Source organism: Mustelus asterias, chromosome 15 (assembly GCF_964213995.1).
Source record: "Mustelus asterias chromosome 15, sMusAst1.hap1.1, whole genome shotgun sequence".
NCBI lineage: Eukaryota > Metazoa > Chordata > Chondrichthyes > Carcharhiniformes > Triakidae > Mustelus > Mustelus asterias.
In genome coordinates, this window is record NC_135815.1 from 92,589,678 (window position 1) to 92,609,563 (window position 19,886).

Genomic DNA, 19,886 nt, shown 5'->3' on the forward strand with positions numbered 1-19,886 from the left:
TAAAGGTCAGAGTCAAGACTGAATGCGCAATTTCACAAACACAGGAAACAAGATGTCATTGAATGAAGTCATGTGTGTGGCTAAAATGTGTCAATTACATCCACAGGGAACACTCACTGGCCAACTTCTTTGGGACACTTTACAAAACTCCCACAAGAACACATATATATATTGGCCTCTAAAGGTTAAATAAGGGGAAGGTTTGTATTTATTTGATGAAGTATACTTTACAAAACCGGACACTTGGAATAGATTTATCTGCATCTCCGTCTCCCTCCCATGCCCCGAGTTGCTACGTCTTGTCCTCCATTCAGCTAATTGGCCGGAATTCTCCGGCCGTTCAAGCCGGCGGGATTCTCCGGTCCTGCTGGCAGCGCAGCCCCACCCGTGCATTTCCCACCGGATTGGTGGTGATGTCAACGGGAATTCCCATGGACAGCGGCGGGACCAGAGAATCCCGCCACAAGCAAACAACGCGTCACCTCCCGACGGTGGGGAACGTGTGGCTGGAAGGCCGGAGAATCTCACCCATTGTCTCTACTTGTCATTGGTAGATGGACATTTATTTAGTCTTGAAAACACTAAGGATAAAACTGCTTATCTAAATCCAGGACACTTGAGGTGTTATGACTCTGGGTGGCTTTTCGGAACAAAAGCAAAAAGGAAAACAGTGGGATTTGGTGACATTTCTTTTTGTTCTCATGAAGCTGAGAGACTAGGAAATAGAATATTTCAGACCATTGTTATACATAGTTTCATTAGACATGTGTTTACCATTATTTGTGGGAGGCAGTATTTGATCAGTGGACTCATCTGTTGCATCAAGTGCTTACAGTGAAATAACAAGACCCTAACTAAATCATTTCTATTTTTCTAGAACATAGGTAGATGTTTCACGCAGTAACCAAGTGAATAATTTTGCTCTGGGAAGCTTCACCTTACAGGAACTTCTGCAAAATCGTTGCCAACAATAACAGTTCGTAGCTGAACACCTGGCTAATATTGTGTCAATGATGGACTTGCACCCGCATACAACAACATAGCAGCACACAATGAGACGCAAGATAGGCAATTATAAACTTTGTTACAGCCACAAACACACACATACATACACGGGGGGAAAAACTTGCGAAAGCCTTTCACAAAATATTCAATTTTCTGGATTTACAAAAAAAAACAACCTTCCGTTTATATAAAACATTACACGGAGCATTCTTGTAGCTTGCAACTCAATCATACATGTTGCCAGTTGGAAAAGTCTCCACATCATCAACTATGCACCTCAAACAGAAACAACTTGTGCCTGCCACTATGTTATATAACCAGTTTAAAACAACCCTTTTCCACCACGTCTAAGGTTAAAAATAAATAACTAATAGAGTAAGTGGTTAAAAGAGCGCCAATTAAAAAGAAAAACGCACCTCAGCCATCCCAACAGGAATGTTTACAGCTGAGAGATAATTGTGTTTTAATACATTCTTGATCCATTCCAAGAGTCAGATAGAGCTAACCAGTTTACAAACCATTCAATCCATAACCCTACATGATATGGCTAATGTCAAACAGTTTGAATCAATACAAAACCGGAATTGAAGGACTTGTTGAATTTCTCCTGTTCCTTATAGTCATCTATAAATCCTGACAAATATATATATATATTTTAACTCAACTCCTAAGAAAAAGTGCAGGTTAAGTTTTCCAGTGGACCATTTGGTACGGCTACAGAATCAACATTTTTTAAAACTGTTTTAACGATGTGCCATTTGGTAAATTAGCACCATGAACTTCAGGGTTGCTCAGAGTAGCAGAATTTCTGGAAACAGTACTCCAACGTAAGACTCTCCACAATCCTTAGCCGTTACCGCCCGGGAGACTTTCACAAAACAGGAAATTTTACTAGGTTTCAGAACAGCGGACAAGCAAGAAATGAACGTTACGGTGTCTTAACCATGCCCCTCACAGTGCTGCCATGCTTATGGCTGGGATCATTGCCCCCAAATTGGACGTTAATCAGCAGGATGGGCAAAAAAAAAACCCAAAACAAAACCCAAAATAGTTGAATGATACATTACTCCGGCGTGTTACACAAAGAAAACAAAACTGAACTATTAACATTGAAACAGGTATATCCATGTTTGTCACAACCCAGTACACACAATAGCATGTCACAACTTGGGAACGATGGCTCAATGTGTGCAAAGGCTTTCACTTGAGGTCTCCCTCTCCGTGGATGGACTTCTTGATGCGCAGCAACATTGTCGTCAGCCACTGGTCCAGTCGTGATATCGAATCGAATTCTTTCACCTGCGGGAACAGACAAAAATGATGCCCATCTAACTGACAAGGACTATTTGACGTGAGAAAATTTCACCTGCTTAATAAAAACACACGCGCACACCTAGAGATAGCGACCAACTGGGCTGCCACACAATTCCCTTTAAGTTAAGTTTAGGTTTATTTATTCGTGTAACAAATAGGCTTATATTAACACCGCAATGAAGCCACTGTGAAAATTCCCTAGTCGCCACACTATGGTGCCTTTCGGCTACGCTGAGGGAGAATTTAGCACCTAACCAGCATATCTTTTGGACTGTGGGAGGAAACAGGCCCTATCCCTGTAACCCCATGTATTTACCCTGCTAATCCCCCTGACACTAAGGGTCAATTTAGCATGGCCAATCCACCTAACCCGCACATCTTCGGACTGCGGAAGGAAGCCGGAGCACCCGGAGGAAACCCACGCAGACACAGGGAGAATGTGCAAACTCCACACAGACAGTGACCCAAGCTGGGAATCGAACCCGGGTTCCTGGTGCTGTGAGGCAGCAGTGCTAACCACTGTGCCAACATGCAGCCAAACATTACGGACAGTCTGGCAGACAGCAACACAGGGGAAACGACTATTGTTGTTGGCAATGAACATACCAATTAGATGTACACCATTCAGTCTGTGGAGCCTGCTGCCCCTTTCAATATGATCATGGCTGATTATCCATTTCAATGCCTTTCTTTCCCCCACACTTGTATCCCTTTATATCATTGGTATTTAGAAATCTATCAAACCCTTGCTCTAAACACATTCATTGACTGAGCTTCCACAGCCCTCCAGGGGAGAGAATTCCAAAGATTCATAACCCTTTGATTAAAGAGATTCCCCTCATCTTGGTCCGAGTGGTTTCCCCCTCATTTTAAAATTATGTCTCTTGGTCTAGACTCCCCAACGGGGGAAACATCTTACCTCGCATCTACCTGGAACTTCTGGTCAGTTTCCAAAAGGTGCTCAGTCAGAGCTTTCTTTGCCCATGTTTGATCTGATGCCATGAGACTTCATGTAGTCCAGATTCAATACTAAATGCTCCCTCCTACGGCTTACTACTGGGATGGCACAGTGGCACAGTGGCTAGCACTGCTGCCTCACAGTGCCTAGGGGCAGCACGGTGGCACAGTGGTTAGCACTGCTGCCTCACAGCGCCAGGGACCCGGGTTCGATCACTGTCTGTGCAGAGTTTGCATGTTCTCCCCGTGTCTGCGTGGGTTTCCTCCAGGTGCTCCGGTTTCCTCCCACAGTTCGAAAGGCGTGCTGGTTAGGTGCTGAATTCTCCCTCAGTGTACCCGAACCGGCGCCGGAGTGTGGCGACTAGAAGATTTTCACAGTAACTTCATTGCAGTGTCAATGTAAGCCTACTTGTGACACTAATAAATAAACTATAAACTTTAAAACCTGTGCCATCACCTCCTGTGTTTCAGGACATTCCCAGTGATGGTGATGAAGGAAACTGGGGACAGGTATAGCTGCAAGTAACGATTCAGTGAGTATGGTTAAGTTGCGTTATTGCCTGACTGGTCTGTGAGACAGCTCTCCCAATATTGGTACCTAGATGTTAGTAAGGAGGACTTTGCAGTGTTAGTGAGATCAGGGTGTCCATCTGTCATCTCCAATGCTTAGATCAATACTGTCCAAACTGTCCAATTCTTGTTTGACTTTTCTGTAATGGTTTGATAGAACCGAGTAGCCCACAAGGCTGTTTCAGATGGTAATTCGGAGTCAAGTAGGCAGTACGGTGGCACAGTGGTTAGCACTGCTGCCTCAGAGTGCCCAGGGACTCGGGTTCAATTCCCGGCTTGGGTCACTGTCTGTGACTGCACGTTCTCCCCATGTCTGCGTGGGTTTCCTCCGGGTGCTCCAGTTTCCTCCCACAGTCCGAAAGACGTGCTGGTTAGGTGCATTGACCGTGCTAAATTCTCCCTCAGTGTACCCGAACAGGCGCCGGAGTGTGGCGACTCAGGGATTTTCACAGTAACTTCATTGCAGTGTTAATGTAAGCCTACTTGTGACACTAATAAATAAACTTAAAACTATCTGTGGGTTGGGGGCATTAGCAGGGTAAGTATGTGAGGTTGCAGTGATAGAGCGGGGGTGAGCCTGGGTAGGATGTTCTGTCAGAGAGGCAGAGCAAACTCAATGGGCTGAATGACCTCCTTCTGCTTTGTAGGGATGCTATAAAGTACATTGCTGTGGGTCTGGAATCCTGTGTAAAGCCAGCCTGCCTAAGGACAACAGATCTCATTCTCCAAAGGCGGTTAATGAATCAGATGGGTACCCAGAGCAATCTGATCGTCTCAGGATCATGATTAATGAGGCTAGCATTTTTTAACCAGTCGTATTCAAATTCCCCCAGCTGCCATGGTGGGATTAGCATTAGTCCAGGCCTCTGTAGTGCTAGTCCAATAACATTACCACCAGGTGACTATCCCCATATATCTTGCAATATGGCCTTGCAGGAGTTGAAATTTCTCGATAGAAAAAGTGAACCAATATCAACAGTAAAATCAATAATATCCATCAGCCCCGTATCTCGTTACAACTGAGAGATTTATAAGATGCTTATGTTTTGGGATTGCGTCTATAATTTAAGGTAAAATGAAGTTGACAATGCAACCTGCTCTGAGGTCTGCCTGACAGCCAAGCTTGGCTCCTCTGATTGTTAAGAGATTAAAGAGGGGCCAGATTGCTTACTTGGAGAAAGATGCAAGGTATTTACATATTGAGTCAATGCCAGGAGCCTCTGTGCTAACAGACTGCAAGTCTCCAAAGTCCCAGAAAAGTGTCAAGAATGTCTGATTGTAAATAGTTATGCTTTACATTAGTCAAGTACTTTAAAGATTTAAAAAAAGTTGGAGTCTCAGGGATAACTAATCAGCATTTCTACCTGGATACAGGACCCATGTGATTCACATCACCATGGATATGTGCTTTGCGAGGGGAAGGATGTGAGATATCCCTGAAAACTCTCAAACAAGGTTAGTCTTCCAGAATCCCGGAGACAGAGAGCAGCTATAGACAGCAAGACACTGCGGTTCACATGAGAAAGAGGGTGGGGATTCACACTCAGACTAAAAAGACCAAATTCACGAGGAGTTAAAATGAGACTGGAAGATTCGTCTAGCATGCACTTATAGGAAGAGCTTGTGAGGGGAAAGCTTCACTGTGAAAGACAGTTCTTAGATTAAAAGCTACCATGCTGAGGGAGGAAAAGAGCAGCAGTAAACCCTCATGAGCTACAGATTTTCTCGGACTGATGCTGGGAGAATTGAATGTCTGCTTAAAGGACAGTGTACATCTCTGAGGCGTGTTTCTGGTTCATACTAAAAAGAAAAAGGGGAATGTTCAGTTTTGTAATTTGTAGTATAAATTACCCACAAAGATAGTGTTTGGTCAGTAGTGTTTTAGCCTTTTGTTACAGTAAAAGTCATAAAACGTGAAATTTTGTTTGGTAATCCTTTCAGCTATTAACTGGAAATTTAAATTTGTTTTTAAAAGGTTATTGGTCTCTATAGAGATCTTAACATTATGCATCCAATTCCAGAGCTCTTTCAACAAGCGAAACAATGAATAAATTTAAACTCTCACATCACAATGGATGTACAGCTATGTTTGTGAAACAAATGTCATTCAGAACATGCACATTGAAGTATTAATGGGTATGAACCTTCCACAATTTGTCAGTACTTACTGCCTCGGTGTAAGCTTCACCATTTTGTTCCTCGTGAGCTTCAAGCAATTTCTATCAACAGGAAAAGAAGAACAGTCAATGCGGAAGCAGTAGTGAATACACAATCCATCTGCCGTCACGCGTGTCGCAATGGAAACCGGGATTACGCAGGCGAAGAGGTTAAGACTCAACAAGGAGCTGAGGGGGGGATATCCTGGGGAGTTCTGATTTTTTTTAAAAAAGGGACGACTTAAAGGACTTGCAGAGATATAGCACCTTTGATGACCACGAGACTTTACAAAGAGCGTTACGGCCAACGAAGCAATTTTAGAGAGTGAGAAATAGCCCACGCCAAAGATAAAAATATAGTGAGGGGAAATCCTGATGACAGATCCTGCTCCCATGTCCACATGTCTGTCCTTGGCCTGCTGCAACGTTCCAGTGAAGCTCAACGCAAACTGGAGGAACAGCATCTCATCTTCCGGCTCAGCACTTTACAGCTTTCTGGTCTCAACATCGAATTCAACAACTTCAGATGATTAGCTCTACCCCACCTCCACCGCTGTGATTTTATTTTATTTTATTTTTAAACTGTGCTCTACCTTTTATTTCTTTATTGTCTTTCTTTATTTTTCTTCCCCCCAATCTTTCCCCCCCTTTCTCTCAATTCTACCTCTCTCCCACCCCTCTCCCCCCACATCTTCATCTGTCACAGTTTACCCTCTGATTTCAGCTTCTCTGCCATTTGGCCATTCACACCTATTCTCTCGATGGGCTGCCATTAGCAGCCTTTCCCTTGGTTTTTGTGGCTATTACTCCTCTATCATTCCCTCCCCCTGCAGTATAAATATCTCCCACTTTCTCTGCCTTTTAGCTTTAACAAAGGGTCATCTGGACTAGAAACATCAGCTCTTTTCTCTCCTTGCTGATGCTGAGATCTGCTGAGATTTTCCAGCATTTTCTCCTTTGGTCACTGAGGACGGATCTTAAATTGGGGCCGGAATTTTCTGACCGTTCATGGCAGTGGGATTTTCCCATCCCGCTGCAGTGAACAGAGATTTGGCTGGGTGGCAAATTCTCAGTCTTCGCTGCAGCGGGAGCTTGAAGTGAACGGGTGGTAAAATCATACGATCAATGCATTTCTAACTGTTGTTTTTAATTCTGTCGATGATACAAATATTTATTCTGATTTATTCTCGCAACTTTATTTATTTTTTAAGTAGTTTTGGGACTGATGCTTTCCCCGAACCTTGAAGAATAATCCCTGTACTGCAAGATTACCATAATAACATAGCAATAGCAGGTGCAGCATGGTGGCACAGTGGTTAGCACTGCTGCCTCACAATTCCCGGCTTGGGTCAATGTCTGCGGAGTTTGCACATTCTCCCCGCGTATGCGTGGGTTTCCTCCGGGTGCTCCAGTTTCCTCCCACAGCCTGAATGATGTGCTGATTAGGTGCATTGGTCATAATAAATTCTCCCTCAGTGTACTCGAACAGGCGCCGGAGTGAGGCAACTAGGGGATTTTCACACTGACTAATCTAGGGGGAGGAAGGGGGAATCAGGATAATGAATTCGATGATCAGCCATGATCAAAATGAATGGCAGAGCAGACTCGAAGGGCCGAATGGCCTCCTCCTTCTTCTAGTTCCTATCATTCTTACAAGATTCAACTTTAGCTGAACTGCAATAAAAAGAGAAGGCTTGAACGTTTCATGACCTCATAATGCATGGGGGGCATGGCAGCACAGTGGTTAGCACTGCTGCTTCACAGCACCAGGGACCCAGGTTCGATTCCCGGCTTGGGTCACTGTCTGTGTGGAGTTTGCACGTTCTCCCCGTGTCTGCGTGGGTTTCCTCCGGGTGCTCCGGTTTCCTCCCACAGTCCAAAAGACGTGCTGGTTAGGTGCATTGACCTAAACAGGTGCCAGACTGTGGCGACTAGGGGAATTTCACAGTAACTTCATTGCAATGTTAATGTAGGCATATTTGTGACCAATAAATAAACTTTAACTTTAATGCACAAGGGAATATTAAGCTGTCCGTGCACTGAAAGCTTAAACCCATTCTTATAAAATACAACTTCTGAGAAAAAGAAAGGAGTAAAAAGTCATCACAGACGTTGCCGCTGGAAGGTATTGCAAACAGACATTGGCCAGATACACAATGTTCACATAAAAAAGCAATCCTTAACAACTCAAAAATGATCAATAATAGGCCTTATGAAAAGGGAAGGGGTTTATACAGAGAGGTTGCACCCACAGCTATCAAAAATGATGTGATTTAATTCAATAGAATATAAAATGATCAGTTCAGACAGACGTGTCGAATGGAAATCTTTGTGTCAATACTTCTCGCCCCAGAGATCACTAAACCACTCGGGATTCAAGGTACCAGTTTGCTTTAATTATTTAATGGATATTCTAAGACATCTTAGTCTGTAGTAAGAGTCGTTTTTAATACAGAATTCCATGTAAGAAATATTATATTTTCTAATGTCTTTAAGGTTGCAATGTGCTTCATGATTTAGAGTATATTGCCAGTTATGGTTCTGTAATTAATTTTTTTAATTCATTCGTGGACATGGCTGGCCAGCATTCATTGCCCATCCCTTGTTGCCTGGAGGTAGTTGAGAGTCAATCACATTGCTGTGGCTCTGGAGTCACCTGTAGTCATGATGTGGAGATGCCGGCGTTGGACTGGGGTAAACAAAGTAAGAAGTCTCACAACACCAGGTTAAAGTCCACCAGGTTTATTTGGTAGCAAAAGCTACAAGCTTTCGGAGCGCTGCTCCTTCGTCAGGTAAGTGGGAGTTCTGTTCACAAACAGGGCATATAAAGACACAAACTCAATTTACAAAATAATGGTTGGAATGCGAGTCTTTACAGGTAATCAAGTCTTAAAGGTACAATGTGAGTGGAGAGAGCGTTAAGCACAGGTTAAAGAGATGTGTATTGTCTCCAGACAGGACAGCCTATAACACAGGCTACGCTGAGAGACTTTGCCGTCGCAACTCTCTCATACTCCTCAACCACCTCATACACCAGCTCTGCAGCAAACGCCGCATCCTGGAAACCAAGATAGAGTCCATATTCTCAGCTTGCACTCAGGACGCAGACCAGCTGCGAAACTCTGCCAAGCAGACAAGACAAAGGAACTACGCCATCTACATGCACACCAAGAACAGGAAACCTGAGAAACTCGGCATCACCACCAGCAGCAACCAAGCCCCCCCCGGTACCACAGTAGAAAACAGTACCACTGCAGGGAAGTCCATTGTCAACTTGTGGGACTACACACTTCAACCAGACGAAATCGAAGTTCTCAGCCGAGGGCTCAATTTTTGCCCCACCACCAAAATAGACCCCATCAGTCTCGCAGCAGACACAGAGGAATTCATCAGGCGAATGAGGCTGCAGGAGTTCTTCCACAAACCCAACAGGCCAACAACGAACACAATGAGACAGCCAATGAAACGGAACAGCCGACAGAGAGATCCGCAGTGCAGCAACCGAAGAGGATAGATTCGAATTGGACTCCTCCGGAAGGCCGCTGCCCTCGACTTGACATGTATGCCCAAGCCGTCAGGAGGTGCGTCAACACCAGATTAATCAGCCGCACTCACAAGACAGCCCTGAACATCACCCAAGCACAACGCAACACCATCCACGCTCTCAAGACCAACCGCAACATTGTCATCAAACCGGCAGACAAAGGAGGTCATACTGACCAGAACGGATTACTGCAAAGAAGTGTACCGACAACTGAACAACGAGGAACACTACAGACAGTTACCCTTAAATCTGACCAAAGAACACATCCGTCAACTCAACAGACTGATCAAGACCTTTGATCTGGACCTTCAGAACACCCTCCGTGCGCTCATCCCACGTACTCCCCGCGTTGGAGATCTCTACTGCCTCCCGTGGATACACAAGGCAAACACACCCGGCCGTCCCATCGTATCGGGCAATGAGACCCTGTGTGAGAACCTCTCCGGCTACGTCGAGGGCATCCTGAAACCCACTGTACAAAGAACCCCCAGCTTTTGTCGCAACACTACGGACTTCCTATAGAAACTCAGCACACATGGAGCAGTTGAACCAGGAGCACTCCTCATCACAATGGATGTCTCGGCACTCTACACCAGCATCCCCCATGACGATGACAACTGCCTCAGTACTCAACACCGACAACTGCCAGTTTCCAGATGCAATTTTACAACTCATCCACTTCATCCTGGACCACAATGTCTTCACCTTCAACAACCATGGAACAGTGTGTCTGGATGAAGGGGACCAAATTCGCACCTCAATATGCCAACATCTTCATGCACAGGTTCGAACAAGACCTCTTCACCACACAGGACCTTCAACCGATGCTATTCACTAAATACATCAATGACATTTTCTTCCTTTGGACTCATGGTGAACAATCACTGAAACAACTCTATGATGACATCAACAAGTTCCATCCCACCATCAGACTCACCATGGTCTACTCTCCAGAAACGGTTGCATTCTTGGACACACGCACCTCCATCAAGGACGGTCACCTCAGCACCTCACTGTACCTCAAGCCCACGGATAACCTCACGATGCTCCACTTCTCCAGCTTCCACCCTAAACACGTTAAAGAAGCCATCCCCTACGAACAAGCCCTCCGTATACACAGGATCTGCTCGGATGAGGAGGATCGCAACAGACATCTCCAGACGCTGAAAGATGCCCTCACAAGAACAGGATATGGCGCTCGACTCATCGATCAACAGTTCTGACGCGCCACAGCGAAAAACCACACCGACCTCCTCAGGAGATAAACACGGGACACAGTGGACAGAGTACCCTTCGTCATCCAGTACTTCCCTGGAGCAGAGAAGCTACGACATCTTCTCCGGAGCCTTCAACACGTCATTGATGAAGACGAACATCTCGCCAAGGCCATCCCCACACTCCCACTTCTTGCCTTCAAACAACCGCACAACCTCAAACAGACCATTGTCTGCAGCAAACTACCCAGCCTTCAGGAGAACAGTGACCACGACACCACACAACCCTGCCACAGCAACCTCTGCAAGACGTGCCGGATCATCGACATGGATGCCATCATCTCACTCGAGAACACCATCCACCAGGTACACGGTACATACTCTTGCTACTCGGCCAACGTTGTCTACCTGATACGCTGCAGGAAAGGATGTCCCGAGGCATGGTACATTGGGGAGACCATGCAGACACTACGACGACAGATGAATGAACATCACGCAATAATCACCAGGCAAGAGTGTTCTCTTCTTGTTGGGGAACACTTCAGCGGTCACGGGCATTCAGCCTCTTGTCTTCGGGTAAGCGTTCTCCAAGGCGGCCTTCACGACACATGACAACGCAGAGTCGCCTAGCAGAGACTGATAGCCAAGTTCCGCACACATGAGGACGGCCTCAACCGGGTCTTGGGTTCATGTCACATTATCTGTAACCCCCATGACTTGCCTGGGCTTGCAAAATCTCACTAACTGTCCTGGCTGGAGACAATACACATCTCTTTAACCTGTGCTTAACCATCTCTCCACTCACATTGTCTGTACCTTTAAGACTTGATTACCTGTAAAGACTCGCATTCCAACCATTATTTTGTAAATTGAGTTTGTGTCTTTATATGCCCTGTTTGTGAACAGAACTCTCATTTACTTGACGAAGGAGCAGTGCTCCGAAAGCTAGTGGCTTTTGCTACCAAATAAACCTGTTGGACTTTAACCTGGTGTTGTGAGACTTCTTACTGTGTCACATGTAGGCCAGACCAGGTAAGGACAGTAGACTTCCTTCCCTAAGCGACGTTAGTGAACCAGATGGGTTTTTCCGACAATTGACGTTGGTTTCATGGTATTCAAAAGATTCTTAATTCCAGATTTTTTTTAAATTGATAGAATCCTACAGTGCAGAAGGTGGCCATTCAGCCCATCGAGTCGGCACCAATCTCAATCCCACCCAGGCCCTATCCCCACAAGCCTATCCATTTACCTTAGGTGGTCCCCCTGGAACTAACGGTCAATTTTGTGTGGCTAATCCACTGAGTCCAAAGGTGTGCAGGTTGTGGGAGGAAACCGGAGCACCCGGAGGAAACCCACACAGACACGGGGAGAATGTGCAAACTCCACACAGACATTGACCCAAGCTGGGAATCAAACCTGGATCCCTGGTGATTTGAGGTAGCAGTGCTAATCACTGTGCCACCGTGGCGTCCATTGAATTCAAATTCCACCATCTGCTGTGGTGGGATTTGAATCCAGGTTCCCAGAACATTAGTTGAGTTTCTGGATAAATAGTCTAGTGATAATACCACTAGGCCATCGCTTCCCCCTAAGTTAGTAAAGTATAACAGCTCATGTATGCAACTTTTAAGAACACCTTTCCTTGTACACTCCTAGTAAAGAGGGACTCCTGGATATAATATCCTGGTAATTGCAACATATTTGATCATTATTAAAAAGGCTGTCTGGAAGGAGATATCTCCTGATGATTATCTTCCTTGGGAAAGTAGTTCACTTGCTTTGACCCAAAGTAAGTGTCTGCAGGAAGTGGCTGCTATAACCTCAAGTGAAGGTCTTTGTTAAGGGAGAATTCCTCATACAATCATAGAATTCCTACAGTGCAGAAGGAGGCCTTTCGGCCCATTGAGTCTATACTGACAACAATCCCTCCCAGGCCCTATCCCCGTAACCCCACATATTTACCCCGCTAATCCCTCTAACCTACGCATTCCGGGACACTAAGGGACAATTGAGCATGGCCAATCAACCTAACCCACACAACTTTGGACTGTGGGAGGAAACCGGAGCACCCGGAGGAAACCCACGCAGACATGGGGAGCATGTGACAGTGACAGACACACAGACAGTGACCCAAGCTGGGAATCGAACCCGGGTCCCTGGCGCTGTGAGGCAGCAGTGCTAACCACTGTGCCACCGTGCCGCCCATTGTGCCAGCATTATGCTCATGATCGGAGATGGCTTTCAGTAAAGGAGTTAGGGTTAAAATCCACTTCAAGCCCTCTGGTTTTTTTTTGAGAACCTGGTAGTGCATTACCTTTAAAAGTTTGCATTCTCGTGAATCTGAAAATGCTGGGAACATTTCTTCATACTTCTCCAGAGCAAGCTGTGGATAAAACAAATGATTTAATTTCATTATACACTCACCAAATACGCAAATCAAAATGGGAGGATAAAAGAAAATATTGAACCAATTTTTTATGTGAATCAGTTCTCGGGATGGGGGGAATTCTCTTGGCTGTTCAGGCCGACGGGATTCTCTGATCCCGCTAGTAGCACGCCCCCTCCTGTGGGTTTTGTGGCGGCATTGGGTGACACCAAGGGAAAGCCCAGTGACAGCGGCGGGACCAGAGAATCTCACTGGCAGTGCTACTCGTGGGGTTTATAAACTGAGGCCCCAGATTAACTTTCTTTTTGGTCCGCTCAGGGGATCCCAGCTGCACTAGCAATTATTATTCATCCTTAATTGCTTCATCTTATTCATTAATGGGACGCGGGCATCGCTGACTAGATCAGCATTTGTCGCCCACCCCTAGTTCCCCACTAGAAGGAGCTGCCTTCTTGAACTGCTGCAGTCCATGAGGTGTGGGTACACCCACAGTGCTGTTAGGGAGAGAGTTCCAGGAGTTTGACACAACACCCTTCAACTGAGTGGTTTTCTAAGCCATTTAAGAGTTAACCACATTGCTGTGGGTCTGGAGTCACATGTGAGCCAGACCAGGTATTTGGATATTTAATTTGATTTATTATTGTCACATGTATTAGTATACAGTGAAAAGTATTGTTTCTTGAGTGCTATACAGACAAAGCATACCATTCATAGAGAAGGAAAGGAAAGGGTGCAGAATGTAGTGTTACAGACATAGCTAGGGTGTAGAGAAAGATCAACATAACGCAAGGTAGGTCCATTCAAAAGTCTGATGGCAGATATCCTCACCAGTTGGGATTTTACGACAATCGACAATGGTTTTATGGTCATTAGACTTTTAATTCCATATTTTAAAAAATTGAATTAAAATTTCACCACCTGCCGTGTTGGGATTTGAACCTGGGTCCCCAGAGCTTTACCCTGGGTCTCTAGATTCCTAGTCCAGTGACAGTGCCGCCATGCTTCCCTAAGAACAGGGTTAAGGCTGTGGAAACTAATTTTATTTGCAGGCCTTACAAAATAAACTTGCAACTCACCAACCGGAGCTTGACCTTTAGCCGAATTCTGCTGTACACCCAGCTCCCCAAGTAATGATGCGTGAGAATGAACTTGCACCCACCTTAGCATTCAGCTCATCGACAATAAAATGGCACAGCGCTGCTTTGAAGAAATATTCCTTTGCACTATATTTCAGCAATGGGTTGTCCATGGTATTGGTCCCAACCTGGAGAACAAAACAAAACCACCACAACATACTTGACTGGCACGTAACAGAACAATGGGAATTTTTCTTCCTAATCAGAGATCCAATATCTGAAAGCAATTATCACAGCCCGTCATGCACCTCAGCACTCCAAAAACCACAACCGGGTCTCAAGGCTAGAATCGGATACCCTCCAAAGGTGTGAAGAGCTGGGACGCCTCGAGAGTGATCCGAGGTAAGAGAATGGAAATTATCCAGGGTTGTGAGGTTAGAAAGACCTAAAACGTTGCAACACTGCAGTATAACCAAGATGCCTCTCCCACTCTGGCTTACAAAGAAGCATTCAAGTGGTACAGAATATATATGTGGATTACAGGGTCAAAGGTAGGGTTCTGAAGACTGTGGAGGAACAGAGAGATCTTGGGGTCCATATCCACAGATCTCTAAAGGTTGCCACTCAAGTAGATAGAGCTGTGAAGAAGGCCTATAGTGTGTTAGCTTTTATTAACAGGGGGTTGGAGTTTAAGAGCCGTGGGGTTATGCTGCAACTGTACAGGACCTTGGTGAGACCACATTTGGAATATTGTGTGCAGTTCTGGTCACCTCACTATAAGAAGGATGTGGAAGCGCTGGAAAGAGTGCAGAGGAGATTTACCAGGATGCTGCCTGGTTTGGAGGGTAGGTCTTATGAGGAAAGGTTGAGGGAGATAGGGCTGTTCTCTCTGGAGTGGAGGAGGCTGAGGGGAGACTTAATAAAGGTTTATAAAATGATGAAGGGGATAGATAGAGTGAACGTTCAAAGACTATTTCCTCGGGTGGATGGAGCTATTACAAGGGGGCATAACTATAGAGTTCGTGGTGGGAGATATAGGAAGGATATCAGAGGTAGGTTCTTTACGCAGAGAGTGGTTGGGGTGTGGAATGGACTGCCTGCAGTGATAGTGGAGTCAGACACTTTAGGAACATTTAAGCGGTTATTGGATAGGCACATGGAGCACACCAGGATGATAGGGAGTGGGATAGCTTGATCTTGGTTTCAGATAAAGCTCGGCACAACATCGTGGGCCGAAGGGCCTGTTCTGTGCTGTACTGTTCTATGTTTTTATATTCGGGATGATACAAACATGGGGGAAAGAGGTAGGACAAACACAGAGTAAAACAAATTCCTTCTGGCAACTGACCTGCTCGTAGATTTCTATTGCCTTCTGATATTGCTCCAGCTGCGCTGCGTAAGCAGCCACTTTTAGCAGACACTTGTTGGCAGAACTGAAAGAAGATTGGCCAAATCAGTAGTGCTTCTAGTAACGTGAATAGAAATATGATGTATTTATTTATTGCCGGTATAAACTTTTAAATACCTGTTTGATTCTTCTCCTTTGTAGTAATCTGCAGCTTGCTCATAGTGAGCGATAGCCTGAGAAATTAAACATGTATTAAATGGTTAATTGTCACCATAAGAAATAGGAGCAGGAGTAGGCCATTCGGCCCCTCATGCCTGTTCTGTCACAGTTCCACTCTTCGCAGTCCTTACCAGCTTCTGTTGACCTCATAGAATCATAGAAACCCTACAGTGCAGAAAGAGGCCATCTGGCCCATCGAGTCTGCACCGACCACAATCCCACCCAGGCCCTACCCCCATATCCCTACACATTTACCCGCTAATCCCTCTAACCTACGCATCTCAGGACACTAAGGGGCAATTTTAGCATGGCCAATCAACCTAACCCGCACATCTTTGGAGTGTGGGAGGAAACCGGAGCACCCGGAGGAAACCCACGCAGACACGAGGAGAATGTGCAAACTCCACACAGACAGTGACCCAAGCTGGGAATCGAACCCAGGCCCCTGGGGCTGTGAAGCAGCAGTACTAACCACTGTGCTACCGTGCCGAATTTTTAAAAAAAATTCATTTGTGGCACATGGGTGTCACTGGCTGGCCAGCATTTATTGCCCATCCCTAGTTGCCCTTCGAGGGCAGTTGAGAGTCAACCACATTGCTGTGGCTCTGGAATCACACGTAGGCCAGACCGGGTAAGGATGGCAGATTTCCTTCCCTAAAGGACATTAGTGAGCCAGATGGGTTTTTCCTGACAATCGACAATGGTTTCATGGTCACCAGCAGATTATTAATTCCAGATATTTTTAATTGAATTCAAATTCCACAATCTGCCATGGTGGGATTCGAACCCGGGTCCCCAGAACATGAGCTGAGTTTCTGGATTAATCGTCTAGCAATAATACCACTAGGCCACCGCCTCCCCTGATCTCTGTGCTATACATTGCCAAAGGAGCCACCTGTGCTATACATTGCCAAAAGAAACACCTATGCATTATCATAAAAGACTTTGGCCAGAATTCTCCAGTCTCACCCGTGGTTGGGATTCTCCAGTTCCGCTGCAGTGAATGGAGAGTTGGCTGAGCGCCACATTCTCCATTCTCGCTGGCAGCAGTGGTGGATGAATGAGATCGGAGAGTTCAGGCCTTTATTTTTCTTATCACCAGTCTTAGACAGGTTCCTCCTCCAATCCAGAGGATATTATTTTAATTCATTATTTCATGTGATGTGGATGTCACTGGCAAGGCCAGCATTTATCGCCCACCCTTGAATCGAGTGGTTGGCCACACCATTTCTGAGGCCAGTTAAGAGACAACCACATTGCTGTGGCTCTGGAGTCACATGTAGGCCAGACCCGGTAAGGGCAGCACATTTCCTTCCCTAAAGAACATTAGTGAACCAGGATTTTGGGACAATTGACAATGGTTTCATGGTCAGCATTACTGAGACGAGGGGAGGGATTCTCTGATCCCACCCCGTGGCCAGCGAGAATGGAGAATTTGGCATTCCTGGGATGGCAGGCCTGTCATATGAGGAGAGACTAAGTCAGTTAGGATTATATTCACTGGAGTTCAGAAGAGTAAGAGGGGATCTCATAGAAACTTATAAAATTCTAACAGTTTTATTCAGGGTAGATTCAGAAAGAATGTTCCCGATGGTGGGGGAGTCTAGAACTAGGGGTCGTAGTTTGAGGATAAGGGGTAAACCTTTTAGAACTGAGGCGAGGAGAAATTTCTTCACCCAGAGAGTGGTGAATGTGTGGAATTTATTACCACAGAATGTAGGTAAGGCCAAAATGTGTGATTTCAAGAAGAAATTAGATATAGCTCTTGGGGCTAAAGGGATTGTTCCAATTTGATCAATTTGTAACATAGAATCCCTACAGTGCAGAAGGAGGAAATTCGGCCCATCAAGCCTGCACGGACAACATTCCCACCCAGGCCCTCTCCCTGCAACCCCAGGTATTTACCCTGCTAATCCCCCTGACACTAAGGCCAATGGCCAACCAACCTAACCCGCACATCTTTGGACTGTGCCTATCATCATCATTTAGTCCTTTTAGCAGCAGGGGCAAATGAAGGCTGCATCTCCGGAGCACCTGGAGGAAACCCACGCAGATACAGGGAGAACGCGCAGACTCTGCACAGTCACCCGAGGCCGGAATTGAACCCGGGTCCCCTGGTGCTGCGAGGCAGCAGTGCTAACCACTGTGCCACCGTGCTGGCCGGGGGTTTCAACTCCAAATAATCACTGGAAGAATGAAGGGGAAATTGGAAGAGCTTTTTTTCCTCCCGCCACCCCCAACCCTTCTCCCACCCCTGCTACCCCACACAGAGGTTTGTGAGCATGCAACAACAAAACCAACAATAAAAGGAAAATGAACATGAACAGAGCAAGAAAAATCATGACAGGAAATGAAATTCAATCGGGTAAATTGTGCTGAAATTTGAGCAGCGATAATGCCCAGCGTTACGATCCCGCCGCAGAGCCAGGTAACGTTTAAAGGAAAGGAATCCTCACAATGCCATTGGAAACAAAAGCGATAGACAAGATTTATTTTACTGTAACAAACCAACCAAAAGCAACATAATTCAAACATTTCCAGACAAAGGATATTTCATATAAAACTTTAGATAGTCAATTCAACAAAGCTGTGGCTACAGTCGTTACAAGGACTTGCATTACTTCCTGGGGGCAGCACGGTGGCACAGTGGTTAGCACTGCTGCCTCACAGCGCCAGGTACCCGGGTTTGATTCCCGGCTTGGGTCACTGTTTGTGTGGAGTCTGCACGTTCTCCCCGTGTCTGCGTGGGTTTCCTCCGGGTGCTCCGGTTTCCTCCCAGAGTCTGAAAGACCTGCCGGGTAGATGCATTGGCACGCTAAATTCTCCCTCAGTGTACCCGAACAGGCGTCGGAGTGTGGCGACTAGCGATTTTCACAGTAACTTCATTGCAGTGTTAATGTAAGCCGACTTGTAAGGGCGGCACGGTCGCACAGTGGTTAGCACTGCTGCTTCACAGCTCCAGGGACCTGGGTTCGATTCCCGTGCTTGGGTCACTGTGTGTGTGGAGTTTGCACATTCTCCTCGTGTCTGCATGGGTTTCCTCCAGGTGCTCCGGTTTCCTCCCACAGTCCAAAGATGTGCGTGTTAGGTTGATTGGCCATGCTAAAATTGCCCCTTACTGTCCTGAGATGTGTAGGTTAGAGTGATTAGCGGGTAAATATGTAGGGATATGGGGATAGGGCCTGGGTGGGATTCTGGTCGGTGCAGACTCGATGGGCCAAATGGCCTCTTTCTGCACTGTAGGGTTTCTATGATTCTACTTGTGACACTAATAAACTTAAACTTACAGACATGTGGCACCAAATGCAAGATTATAGTCTTCCCCGCATAACCTCCTCTATATAGGATCTCTCATTTCCCATTCAACCATTGAGTTACATTCACCAGTAGCCATATTCCAACCGCAGTTCCTGGACCCTGTTAACACCAACTAGGCACATGCCAATGACCCCCTCTCACTTGAGTCATGACAATCTTATTGGGACAGAATTCCCAGAACCTCCTGCGGACCCCTTTAAATGGTCTGGTTGGCCCCGGAAACATTGAAATTGTAGCGGTGTGTCTGTCCCAATCCACCCATCTTCTGCTCTTCCCATCTTCAGCCCACTGCCCTTTCCAGCTGTATAACGTCCACACGTTAACACAGTCTCTGCTCTATTCTCAGAGACCTGCTTCAACACCAGGATCTGTTCTGAAGGCCGGACAGAAAACAGACCCATTCGAAAAGAGCCCGTTTCTATCACTCCAATTGTGTGTTCTGAACTGCCCCGTACCAGACAGGTTGCTATCCCACCATTTTGTACCTAGCTTCTTTGTTTCTTAACTTTTTATCCCCGTGTCAACCTCATGTCGCGTGGGCATTCCTTGGAACCTAATTTTGTCAAGGTCAGGAAACTAACTAACCGCCTTCCAGAACACTCCCAAATTCACCTTGGCTTAATGGAGACAACACACAAAAAGAATGGGCCTCTCCGAATGCACATGGGCTGTTACAACAGTGTCTGCAAGCTCTACGATGATACAAAATGGGTACAAAGCGGTTTCACAGTTCAAACACATTATAACAAAAGGCACATGGTGCGCGAAGAAGATTCTGT

The 19,886-nt window shown here is 45.9% G+C and overlaps 1 protein-coding gene across 2 annotated transcripts in view; it reads right to left on the reverse strand.

Moving 5' to 3' along the window:
- Positions 1 to 1,067: 1,067 nt before the first annotated feature.
- The window catches only part of LOC144504646 (beta-soluble NSF attachment protein), a 40,106-nt gene continuing 21,287 nt past the window's right edge, over positions 1,068 to 19,886 (reverse strand). The window contains exons 6-11 of one of the 2 annotated variants that reach the window (XM_078230327.1): positions 15,748 to 15,803; positions 15,571 to 15,655; positions 14,306 to 14,410; positions 13,075 to 13,143; positions 6,015 to 6,065; positions 1,068 to 2,304 (exon numbers count right to left, since the gene is read on the reverse strand). In XM_078230327.1, coding sequence (XP_078086453.1) covers positions 2,206 to 2,304; positions 6,015 to 6,065; positions 13,075 to 13,143; positions 14,306 to 14,410; positions 15,571 to 15,655; positions 15,748 to 15,803 — 465 coding nt within the window. In that variant the 3' untranslated portion in view covers positions 1,068 to 2,205. The remainder of the gene's footprint in view (positions 2,305 to 6,014; positions 6,066 to 13,074; positions 13,144 to 14,305; positions 14,411 to 15,570; positions 15,656 to 15,747; positions 15,804 to 19,886) is intronic. The other variant, XM_078230328.1, reaches the window with a different exon arrangement.